The following is a 13042-nucleotide window of genomic DNA, read 5'->3' on the forward strand; positions in this document are numbered from 1 at the left end:
AGAAATAAGTTTATATACTCACAATTTGTTTCCGAGTCACAAACATTTACAAGTTGGCCTGAGTAGCGTAGTCGGTATAGCCTTCTGTGCTCGAAGTTGCGGGTTCTACCCCAACTCAGCTCGATGGCATTTAAGTGTGTTTAAATGCGACAGGCCTCATATCAGTCGATTTACTGGCATGTAAAAGAAGTCCTGAGGGAAAAAATCCCGGCACACCGGCGACGCTGATATAACTTCGGGAATTGCGAGTGTTGTTAAATAAACCATATTTTTTAAATTTTAATATTTACAATGACTGCAATACAAAAACAATGACAGAATGACATTTACAGAAGAAGGCGACGAGGCTTCTTAGACATTTCATCCAGTACTTCATGAGCTTTTCTACATTTTTATGTATCTACATCGAGGCCAGTCCATTTAATCTGTCTGCGCCCATCGTGCTCCTCAAGTAGGCCTAAGTCTTCAAATACCGCAATGTTGAGAACGACTGTTCTGGTGTTGCTGTAGTTACAGGCAACGTGCAGAAAAGTTTCAGCGCCTTGCGAGTGCAGGGAAAAATAATTTAATTGCACCTGTTTAAAGATGATATAAAATCAGTAGGTATTAGGTGAAGATTTTTCTGATCAAGGAAATTTCTTCTCCACATCTTCAATTCATTGAAGAAAGACTCTGGTGATGCATCAACATCATTGGGACATTGATTTACTACAGCCTCAACAGCAGTTTCTAAATCTTCATCTAATGCTTGCACTATGTTTTTAGGCAGCGAAGTTTGTATGGACTTTAGGATTCCCTTATGATTTAAAAACCTGTCCTTGAGCTGACTAATGAAAATAATAGTCTAAGAAGAGAAGGAAAATTAAAAGGCTAAAATACTCTTCATGACTCTCTGTCTTGAAGTAAGAACGCTGTGTTTGTCTTCCTGCAGTTCTTGGAATTTAACATTTTAGCAAAGAGAATTTAAGTGGAAAACTCTCTAATTCACGAATTAAAATTAATATTATTTTTGTTTCTTGTTTTGTATTTTTCTCAAATTTTCGGGAGGGGATATATCCCCTCAATCCCCCCCTTGCATCCGCCCCGGATATATATATATTATTTATTTATTTATTTATTTATCAATTAAAATTGAACATAAGCGAATTTTACATTGATGGCCTCAGGGATCATTAAATATAATAAAATATAAATGTAAATAATATGACTAAATAATAGATTTTATATCTATTTTGAATTTATCGTTGTCATTTTCTTCATTTTCGTCTTGATCTTCACCGACCTAATTGGCCTGTTCCGACTCCAAAAATTGTTCTTTCAGTCCCTTCTTTGGTCATCCAAGATTTCTGTGGTTTGTTGTAGTGATGAGCAATAGTCAATAGTAGCCTACTATCGATACTGTCGATAGTTATGACTTCAACTATCGAAACTATCGATAGTCAAATTGTTTCCAATACTATCGATAGTTGTGACGACTATCGATAGTATCGAAAAATGGGAAGACATAATATTATAAGGATTTCAAACTGGAGCTGGGCAACACGATTCTTTTTCAGCGATTCAATCAAACATTACGAATCGTTTGTAACGATTCATTCACGGTTTGTTCAGAACTCATCCCAGTCTATGATTCCAAGTATTCTTTTGAATCGTAAACGAGAGACTCATACGATTCTTCACTTTGTAATCATGGGTAGAATAAAAGTGTTCCACATATCTGGTATAGATGACAGAGTAGGCCCGGAAAGGATACAGTCCCTTCATAAATTGAGAATTGAGACATTGGATTGTCTCTTCCTGATTGGCTGGAACCAATTTTTATGGCCTCCATTAATCTGCAAAATTATGGAAGATAGTTATCCTCAATTATGATTTATAAACTCAACCTTACTATCAAGTACCTACATTTTTTACATTCACTCCCTATTTAAATACCACGCAAATTTCAGGCATACACTTATTACTTTTCATCAGTTTTGGTGAAAAGTGCATATTTTAATTTAATTTGCATATAACTGCCTATATCCTCTGATTGAGGTTCTGGCTGATATGTATATCTATTATCAGACAGTAGGTCTACATCTCACTTGACGATATGTGTCAGAGGAAGAACAATTGCTGTTTGTATGCATCTGAAGTTTGATTAGTGTAATATGTAGCTAGAGGATGATGTGTGCAATGAAGGGAGAAAGGAACTGGCCACCCTACCCCATTATCCCCTGGTCTAGTTAACTCATAAGTGCTGTCTTCTTGATGTCACTTGTGAGATTCAGACTTCTCTTCGGGAGTTGACTAAACAACATAACTGCCTATTTTGCCATTTTTTTGTTTCCATTGATTTTTACGATGAAACATTAAAAAGTTCCTTGAGATGAGAGGGATGACTGTTACAACCACGCTCAAAGAAATCGCAACTCTTGGAATGGCCAAACATCCTAATATGTTTGGTTGTTAATGCGCTTGATTTGAGCCAGTCCCCAAGAAGAAGAAAAGAAACAACTTATCAGACTACGGATAGCCGACCCTAAAGTTCTAGCGAGTACCTATAAAGGTCATGGCGCCGGTTTGCCTGTCTGCAAGAAAGCCTGGAATTTTTAGTAGTAAGGTAAACTATTCCTTTCTGTCTAAGGTCATTGAAAAACTGGAGCCCAGGGATCTACCTCTCCGTGACTCATTGGCGGTAGTTGAAGATGCAGAGGAAAAGCTGAAAGGATCATAGAGAAATTATCTAAAAAAAAATCTAGCATAATGCCAGAAAAATAGTGGTCTAAGTAATTTGCAGAAAGTGGCATCTGAACTTTGACTGCTGGATCTTACAAAGATATCTCTTTTTAAGTTTGCTCAGTTAATCTACATTCTGTGATGTTGAACGTTCATTTTCAGCATACAGGCTTTTATTAACTAAAAAAAGGCGTCCTATCACAAAAGAAAACTGGGGGGAGGGAGGGACATTACAGTGTATTATCATTTAAACTACGGATAAAGCAGTTGCATTAACAAAAGAGTGAAATTATTTCACACTTGTTATCAGATTTTTTAAAAATAAAAGTACAGTTAGAAGTTATCTGAATATCATTAGAAGTGCATCCCTTAATCAGCTTATTTCTTTTTATTTTAGTGCATATATTTAAGTACTTATTATAAGGTTGTTTAGTGCATCGTTGAATGCATATTTTGACAATATGTAATGCATATAAATCCTTGGTATAGTCATGATCTCAGCCCAATTGAAAATTTGTGAAACATCAATGGAGCAAGAGTATCAACTTTCAGACCTGCAAACAAGAGGGAATGAATGGAGAGAATATAGAAATCTGGAATGGCATTATGTCCCGGGAATGTTTAAAAATAGTCCAAAATAAGCCAAAACGTGTAAAGGAATTTTTGAAGCCTCGGAGAGGAGTCACAAGATATTAAAATACTGATACGAAGCATTTTGTAAAAGTGAATGTTATATAGTCTCTGTTTTAGAAATAAAAAAAATCCAATCAAATACTTACAATCAAATTTATTCTATTTATTTGAAGTGTCTTAAACTTTTGCCTGTGGTGTGATGTTAGAATTATGGCGGGAAGAGGACGTACTTTGAGAGATAACGCTCCCGAATCTAACGTATTATCTCGATGATCTATTTCTGTTTGTTATCATCGTCTACTCAACTATACTGCTGAGCACATTTCTCATATGATCAGCATGACACAATCTTCCGCCACATGCTTAAAAGAACAATACAAAACACAATTATCCTTAGACACTTTCGGGATTCAAACCCCTGGCTGTTGCCTGTAGTTGTAAGCAACGTCAAGGCCACTCCTTATACCACGTGTACACCAAAGCAAGTAGGAATATAAGAAATAAGACAAAGAGAGAGAGGTGACATCTATTTACATGCAAGCAACAGGTGATATTGTAAATAGCCCCAGGATTATTGCTGTCAGCAGAGATTAGTGTGGTGACGTAGTAAATTCAAGTGTTGAGAGTGGACGAACCGAACATCTTCCATTCGTACATCTTATCAGAGAAAAGGATCTATCCCCACCCTGTTACGCCCTGACCTTTGTGTTCCCTATATCGGCTACTGCTGCTGGTGTCGTCCTCGTAGACTTCTGTGGGATATTCGATCAGGAGCTGGCAGGAGGCAATTTCGTGTTTCAAGTCGCTTGCATCAGCAGTACAACATGAAGGCTATAGAGAGATTTGGCGTAAGTAAACACACTTCAAGAATTTCAGTTGCGTACAGAAGCATAAATAAGCCTTTAGCGTTGTCAAGGAAAACGAACATTTTCAGTCGTTTTGTGTTACAATGTTCTTAAAACTTATAGTTCATAGGGAAAGTTGCGGATATTAAAAGAAAGAAACAACTATCATCCTTGCATCTCGTGCTCAAATTCGACGTAGAACCGCAAATCAAAACTAAACGCTCTCTGAAATAATACCATAAGTATTTCGTAAGGGAACTAGACAATTAAACGTTTTCAAGTCAGTCGGATGAGTGGAGCATCATCAAGTTTACACGCCGAATACTTCCGTTTTCCTGCCACCAAATCGTGATCTTATCCGTTTGGAGAATACTAATGCGAATACATTGTCTGTAGATTGTGCCGGGAGTTTTCAACAGTACCGGTTGCCTACTGCCTACTCTAAAAGCAAATAACGCAGAATGTCGGTTTTAGTTTCTGTTTACTGCAATAGTAGTCTAACAATTTTGTTGTGATAGCTACATTCTAAATGACAGGATTATCTGTGAAAACGTTCAAAGCTATGTTTTCGATATAATAATAATAATAATAATAATAATAATAATAATAATAATAATAATAATAATAATAATAATAATGTCTGATTCCAAAATTCTCTAAATTTGTGTTATGCTATGGTTCAGTGGTTACCGTGTTTTTATTGGGTTCAGAGTTCATAGGTTCAATTTTGGCCGAAAGCGATGGATTTTTTTAGGGTTATACAGGTACTGTACTTTCCTAACTTTCATATTCACTTTCTGTCACATTCTAGTTCTTAATCATAAAACGGTTACATAATAATAATAATAATAATAATAATAATAATAATAATAATAATAATAATAATAATAATCACCATCATCATCATTTTCGCCACTAATTTAGACCTGTGTGGTCTGTTTCGACCTTCAAATGAATTTCGTCTACCAGTTTCTCCAAAAATCCCTCCGTAATTCTTCTCCTTTAAAGTTTATAATCTAAAATTTTATGGCGGAGTCAGAATTTCACCATAAATTAGTGAGATATGTTGTAGCCAGTTTATTTACATTTATTTTAATTTTAATTGCAATAATCTAAATGTTTTATATGACTGTACGTTCTTTTTATGATCCAAAAAGCTAGAGACCGATGATTTTCGGAGATCTTCTCTCGTTAAGTTAGTTTGTTTCTATCTTATGTTCCAAATTACGCTTACATAATGTCAGTGATAAACAGATAAGCTCAAATAAAGATATATCTTTAAAACCTTGTGTATATATACGGAGCATCATATTAAACTATACCTGTTATTTAAAGGTAGCATCTAAGTTGACGTATTCACCCTGAATGAATGGTTTCGTAATATCACACATAGAATTTTATTAATGTTTCTTTAAATGCAATGCAAATTAATTTGAATAAAACATTTGTTCAAGTCAGTAAATAACATAGTCTTACGAGTAAATAATGTGGAAGTGTTTACACTTTGTTATCTGGTGACTAATTTCTGATAACGAATTGTCAAGAGAAGAGAATTGGGAAAGGCATCGACCTTGGTATTTTTAAAGAAACCATACCACTATTAAATTTCGGAATAAATTAAGATTTGATAAAACATTGAGAGTCCTTTTCTCTCTAATCATAGGATTGCTTTTAAGTTCATTCGATCCTTCTTTGAAGCTCATTCTGATTTTTCTGGTGATGTTTGATGACGTTCCCTTGACGCAGGATAGCTCAACACTCGATCTTCACTTCGATATAGGTTAGGTTATTTTACGACGCCTTATCAACATCTTAGGTTATTTAGCGTCTGAATGAGATGAAGGTGATAATGCCGGTGAAATGAGTCCGGGATCCAGCACCGATAGTTACCCAGCATTTGCTCATATTGAATTGAGGGAAAACCCCGGAAAGAACCTCAACCAGGTAACTTGCCCCGACCGGGAATCGAACCTGGGCCATCTAGTTTTGCGGCCAGATGCGCTAACGTTACTCCACAGGTGTGGACCTGTTCACTTCGAAGTACACTATTCTTCTATGGGTATGGTATTGATTAGTGGTGAAGATTAATACAAATCCACGATGGGCAATGGATACGGACCTATGGTGCTATCTCCAAAGTTTGACCTTTGCGAGGAATGGCCGATAATTTTTTCCGGGAGCCCTCTCATTATAGAACAGCTTCTCAGAAAGTGTAATAACCAGACAGCGAAATCTCGTTTCCTACACAGCGACAAGATGTAGCAGTGAGTTCAATGACTCCCTACAACTGACGTACACCTAACGTTCAGTATCGAAACCGAAAATCCGCCGTCTTACCAGTGGCAAAGCTCGTAAGAAGCTTTTGAGGCTTAGTCTACCCAACAAATTTGAGTTATTTTATATCAAGTAACAGTGTTCGTTAATAATGATGTATCGTAACACTTGGTTTCACTCCGATCCTTTCATATCTTAACTCATATCAGCCCATGGCTAGGTTGCCTAGGGCGGCAATTTCCAGGGGGGGGGGGGGCAATTTCCCTCTCTTTCTCTTCTTTTTTTCTTTCCTTTATTTATTTTTCCTTTCTTTTTCTTAATTTTCATTTTACAGTGAAATTTGTTTTTAAAACCTTTCTTGGTAAATCTTTTGTGAAGTTTGTTCTTGAACATCTTGTGGAAGTTAGATATTGTTTTGTTATCGCATTGTCGTGACCGTGGCGAGAGTAAAAGGAAAATGTGCAGCTGCATATTTACATTGTAATGCCAGTATCACATTATTATACTATGAAACTGCTTAAATTTAACTGCTTGTATAAACAAGAATACATTGTTGAAAATCAAATTGGATGTGTGTTTATTATATTATCGCTATGAATCTCATCCAGAGAATTGGCGTCTGGAAAGGTTCCCAAAATGCTGGCTGCGTTTCCACGTTGGATGGCTATTCCTATTCGTTGCCGTAGGTAATTGGTGCAGTGAGGGTCTCCAGTAACAGTCACCAAACTTCTGCCAATTTCGGAAACCAGGTCTTTTGCTTCTTTACACTAGGAGCCTAGTGTTTCGACAGCTATGAATAGTAACCAGAACTCTCAGTTACCTTTACAATTCAGTATATCGTCAACAATACCATACTATTTAATCACTTTCCAGCAAGTGGACTATATTTAGTATTATTCGATATGAAAGGTTTATTCCGCAAAGACTTGGAGTTTGTTTTTCAATTTACTTATAATTTCTTACTTGGTATATTATTATTATTATTATTATTATTATTATTATTATTAACTTCGCTCTAGAATATGCCATTAGGAAAGTTCAGGATAATAGACAGGGTTTGGAGTTGAATGGGTTACATCAGCTTCTTGTCTATGCGGATGACGTGAATATGTTAGGAGAAAATCCACAAATTCTAGTTGAAGCAAGTAAAGCGATAAGGTTGGAAGTAAATCCCGAAAAGACTAAGTATATGATTATGTCTCGTGACCAGAAAATATTTGGGGCTAAGAGGGATGAAGTTACAGGAGAATGGAGAAAGTTACACAACACAGAACTGCACGCATTGTATTCTTCACCTGACATAATTAGGAACATTAAATCCAGACGTTTGCGATGGGCAGGACATGTAGCACGTATGGGCGAATCCAGAAATGCATATAGAGTGTTAGTTGGGAGGCCGGAGGGAAAAAGACCTATGGGGAGGCCGAGACGTAGATGGGAAGATAATATTAAAATGGATTTGAGGGAGGTGGGATATGATGGTAGAGACTGGATTAATCTTGCTCAGGATAGGGACCAATGGCGGGCTTATGTGAGGGCGGCAATGAACCTCCGGGTTCCTTAAAAGCCAGTAAGTAAGTAAATAAGTATTATTATATCACCAACAAAACCATTGCTTAAAAATAAACTACAGCTTGCCTTTCAAAAAAATCGATTTTGTTTCAATAATTAATAAGTTTGAATATATTTCTTTGTATCGAGTCTGATGTGCTTCGTCAGATCGACTTTGATGACATCATCAATGCTTTCTCTGTGAAGAAAATGCGTAGGAAATCTTTAATTCACAAGTAAGATGCATGTATTTTGATTCCAATAATTTATTGTTTTCTGAATTGTAACATTTAATTGAAATATAACCGGTATAATAGCTGCTCAAAAACTGTTTGTGAGAGTTGAGGGCGGTAAATTATAGCACTGCCTGGGGGCGGACTATACCTAAATCCAGCTCTGTTAACGACCCACTCAAAGGATTTTTTAAAAATTGTTTCAAATTACAAAATGAATGCATTGCTAAGGTTGGTAACAATTACAGTCCAAAGTTCAACATCTAGATATTAGGCACAATTTCTCTTTTGAATAAATGTTGTCCAGTTTTGGTATAAATTGTCGATTGAATGGTTGCTCCATTTTTGTGAACCACGAAGCGTAGCGTGTAAGGAAGAAATGAAAGTTTTATTTTCAATTTTATCTACTGACTATATATGTTATTGTTAATATGATCACGAGAAGAGTAATGGACAGTTATGCATAATTGTCCAATATTACAAACTCATAGATTGAATACAAAAGTGGCATATATATATATATATATATATATATATATATATATATATATATATATATATATATATATATACCTGGTAGCGAGTAGCGAGGCAAGAACGCGAAGCAGCGTGAGCCACCAGTTGGTGCGCAGCAATTGAGGCAGTTAACATCGGGTTGCGTGATTGGCATCTTTATTAACGAACAATCCACACGGAACGAGTTAATCACTGCGAAGCACCTTTGATCACATCCAAAAACCGACTGAATTGGCACACGGGTGAGGCAGGCTCGCACCCTTACCAGGCAAGGTATACACTGAGCGAAGCTCATGAGGCAGCCTCGCGAAGATGCCTCACTTCGTGAATACGCGGCTTCAGAATGACGATACCAAATGGACGTGGTTCCAGTCCTCATGACAGAAGAAATTTTCTTATGAAATTTCGGCCAGTGTGTGTGGGACCGGTGTCCACACAGCATCATGATGAATTTCGGGAGCAACGGTAGTTGCGAAATCCGGTTACGCAAAACCAACTGCAACGACTGGAGGGGGTCATAGTATTAACGACACGACAGGCTACCTCCATTCTGGTTGGATGATCGTTCACCTCTGCTCAAGCATATAGACGCGAGGCCAGCAGCCGGCTGATCGGTCTTAGCCCTTCATGGGCTGTCGCACCACAGATTATTATTATTATTATTATTATTATTATTATTATTATTATTATTATTATTATTATTATTATTATTATTATTATTATTAAAACTACAGTAGAAGCATAAGGATGTCATCTATGTAGCACGTATGTTAAGGAAACATAGAAAATACCTCTCCGCCTCTTATATAAAAAATGGTTTTTACGCTGACATCTTACCTTCACCTGAGAAACAGTCGTGTGAGTTCACCAGTCCTTCCAGTAGAAAGTGAATGCATTAAGTAAATGATGACTCTATTGTTACCTACTCAGGCATACGATTATGTGAAATGTACATAAATATTCATTCTTAATAATTATCGTACAGCACGATTCTGTTCCATGTTACCGATGCATGATGGCTGTGTCATTCCAACTTTTATTGTTCGATGTAAATTTGAAAGAATATTTATTGTTAAATGTAAATTTTAAATAGAGGTCACTGACTCAGACGCTGCTCGTGGCATAAAACTTGGGAAAGACTCTGGAATACCAAAGTGGGGACATAAAATGAAGTCCTAAGCCGTTAGTTGGACGATTATGTAATTACAATAAATTATACGTACTACCGGTATTTTATTTAATGACGTCTTCAACTGCTGATATTATTCAACTTAAACTTCTGAGGATATTATCGCCGCGGCCTCATGCTTAACATGTCGGCATCATATAATAACGTGCGGTGTGCTTTTAAAACATAATTTTGCCGACCGATTGTTGCTCTGTAGGTTTCACTCTAAGCGTCACGTTGTCACGTCTACTTCCTCGATAAGAATAAGCACTAGTTTGTTATATTGTTAATAATAATAATAATTATTATTATTATTATTATTATTATTATTATTATTATTATTATTATTATTATTTCATAAACGACATTCTTAATTCTTAATAATAACTCTTTAATAATAATTTTTAATCACATACCTTAATGTTCGTCCTCTGCACAAGACATTGCAACCTCGGTTTTAGTCCACGTGGATTAGACAAGTAGGTGTCATTTAATAATGGAAGCAGCTTATTAGTTGCAATATTGAAATTGAGGCGAGTGATTGGAGCGGCGACATAAGAAATTGAAAACAATAATACAATTATATTTCAAAGACCTGCCGAATGTTATGCACGAGGCCGCTCAAAGACCTGCCGAATGTTAACCATGAGATCGCGGTGATAATACCATGCCAGCTACGGGGTCAGGGGTTTCCGGGTTCAAACACGGACTAGGGGCAGTGCCTGATTTAGGCCTAGGCAATCTAGACAGTTGCAATTTCTCTCTCTCTCTCTCTCTCTCTTCCTTTTTTTTACGGTGAAACTTGTTTTTAAAACACTTGTTGGTAAATATTTTCTGAAGTCTGTTCTTGAACACCTTGTGAAAGTTGGATATTGTTTTGTTATCGCATTGTCGCGGTCGCGGCGAGAGTAAAAGGAAAGTGTGTAGCTGCATAGTTATATTGTAATGCCAGTATCACGTTATTATACTATGAAACTGCTTAAATTTAACTACTTGTATAAACAAGAATGCATTATTGAAAATCAAATTGGATGTGTGTTTATTTGTTATAGTTATTTATCGCTATGGATGGTAACCACAACTCTCAGGTACATTTCCAATATAATTATATCGTCAACAATACTATTTAATCACTTTCCAACATGTGCACTACCGGTACCGTACAGTACATAATTCAATATGAAAGGTTTATACCGCAAAGAGTTTGAGTTTATTTTCAATTTATTTTATACTTCCTGACGAAGTAAGAAATACTCGTAATAATCATGTCACCAACAAAACCAATGCTTAAAAATAAACCACAGCCTGGCTTTCACAAATCAATTTTGTTTCAAAAATGAATAAGTTTGAATATGTTTCTTTGCATCGAGTCTGATGTGCTTCTTCAGATCAACTTTGATGACATCATCAATGCTTTCTCTATGAAGAAAGTGCGAGGGAAATCTTTATACTTCACAAGTAAGATGCATGTATTTTGATTCCAGTAATTTATTGTTTTCTGAATTGTAACATGTAATTTAAAACTAATTGAAACTAAATATGGCCTGTGTAATAGCTTCTCATAAATTGTTTGTGGGAGTTGGGGGGCGGCAAATTTTAGCACTGCTTAGGGGCGGCACCTACCTAGATCTGGCCCTGCCTAGGGAGATGAATTTTAAATGGCTATAAAATCATTGTTATGAGTGTTATGACTTGTCCCGGGAGAAAAGTAAAGCTGTAGTTTACGGCACGTTAGAGAACTTTGTTCCTGATACAGGGCTCCAAGCAAAATTTATCGGCCATTTCTCGCCCACGTGGAATTTCGACTCTGAAAAAGTAATGCAGTTGAAAATTTCGCTAAGCAATAGTAATTTATAGTATAAGAGAGTGCCAAGCAGCAATAGACCCACACACACAACGGTACCGTCAAACCGTCTAGAGTCGACCACTTTTTTTCGTACTTTTAACGCTACTTCACAGACAATGCTATCTACTATTTCACTGAAAATGGTATGTTATAGCCCACAACTCAGGGATTGTTTTCTGTTATTTTCATTTTATGAACTTCCACGGTCACTGAGGAAAACAAATTTTAAACGCCGGTCGACTCAACCCTGTACATGGTGTTAGTCGACCACCATATTAAAAATACATGTAAATGAACGTTTGCTCTCATTCCGGTCGTTATCGACCTCCTTTTGGATGCTTTTATTATTATTTACTATATTATTTTTTTTAAGTTATTTGGGATAGAAAAATGCGAATTTTAAACAGTTATTTTAATGTGCATATATTAAATAGGTTAAGGCTCATAAATTTAATAGAAAATATTTAATTAATTAGCAGACATAAAATTACGTCAAACTACACGCAACATTATCACATTATTAATGTACTAATTAATAAAATAGCCCTGAAAAATACAGAAAATACAGTTTCCATCTCCTAATTCATATCATAACCCTGAAAATCAACACCAAATTTTACGAATTCCTCTTCCTCCATAGAAACAGAAGCACTTAGTTTTCGTTCTACCTGAACATAGTCAATAAGATTCACATCCTCCACCTCAGGATATTTGAGCTGGAATTCACCACAATTTCTAACAAAACGAAGTTCAAGTCCTTCTCCTGGAACAAGTTCCTCAATGCAACCGACATAAAATTTAATTGTATTTTTAGTTGGGAACTTAACTAAAAGCCGATCCCCCGGTTTAGGGTCGTCGAAATTGTCATTATCATTGTTATCTTCCTCTTCAACCCATTCATCTGACGAATATTTAGTGGAATGTCGTCCGTCTTCATCACTATCACTGGACTCCTGTTATCCTCTCTGTTTTCTTTTCTTGGCTTCTCTTTTTCTGGTCTCCTCAGTTGAGACAGGATGAGAGATTTCTTCATTTGACTGAGATGTTCCGTCTTCAGTAGGTCTACTGATACTCATAATACTTTTTTCTGGTTCAATCTCAATTTTCCTTTTCCTTTTCTTGGCAGCCAATTATTTTTCATATCTCATGCCCTGGAGCACTTTGATGACCGCTTCTCCCACTATTGCCGGTGTGGACTGAGATTCTGGAGAGACTGTCATACCAGATTGTGGTAGTTTATTAAGGACTCTTTGTG

At 36.3% G+C, this 13042-nt stretch overlaps 2 protein-coding genes across 2 annotated transcripts in view; one reads left to right on the plus strand and one right to left on the minus strand.

Annotated features, from left to right (window-relative positions):
- The window catches only part of LOC138694737 (probable phosphoserine aminotransferase), a 45326-nt gene that overhangs the window by 21537 nt on the left and 10747 nt on the right, over nt 1-13042 (minus strand). The gene's annotated exons all lie outside the window — the stretch shown is intronic.
- Nucleotides 4051-13042, plus strand: part of LOC138694736 (pyruvate kinase-like) — a 40262-nt gene continuing 31270 nt past the window's right edge. The window contains exon 1 of the mRNA XM_069818738.1: nt 4051-4202. Coding sequence (XP_069674839.1) covers nt 4179-4202 — 24 coding nt within the window. The 5' untranslated portion in view covers nt 4051-4178. The remainder of the gene's footprint in view (nt 4203-13042) is intronic.

Source organism: Periplaneta americana, chromosome 2, assembly GCF_040183065.1.
Source record: "Periplaneta americana isolate PAMFEO1 chromosome 2, P.americana_PAMFEO1_priV1, whole genome shotgun sequence".
NCBI classification, from domain to species: domain Eukaryota; kingdom Metazoa; phylum Arthropoda; class Insecta; order Blattodea; family Blattidae; genus Periplaneta; species Periplaneta americana.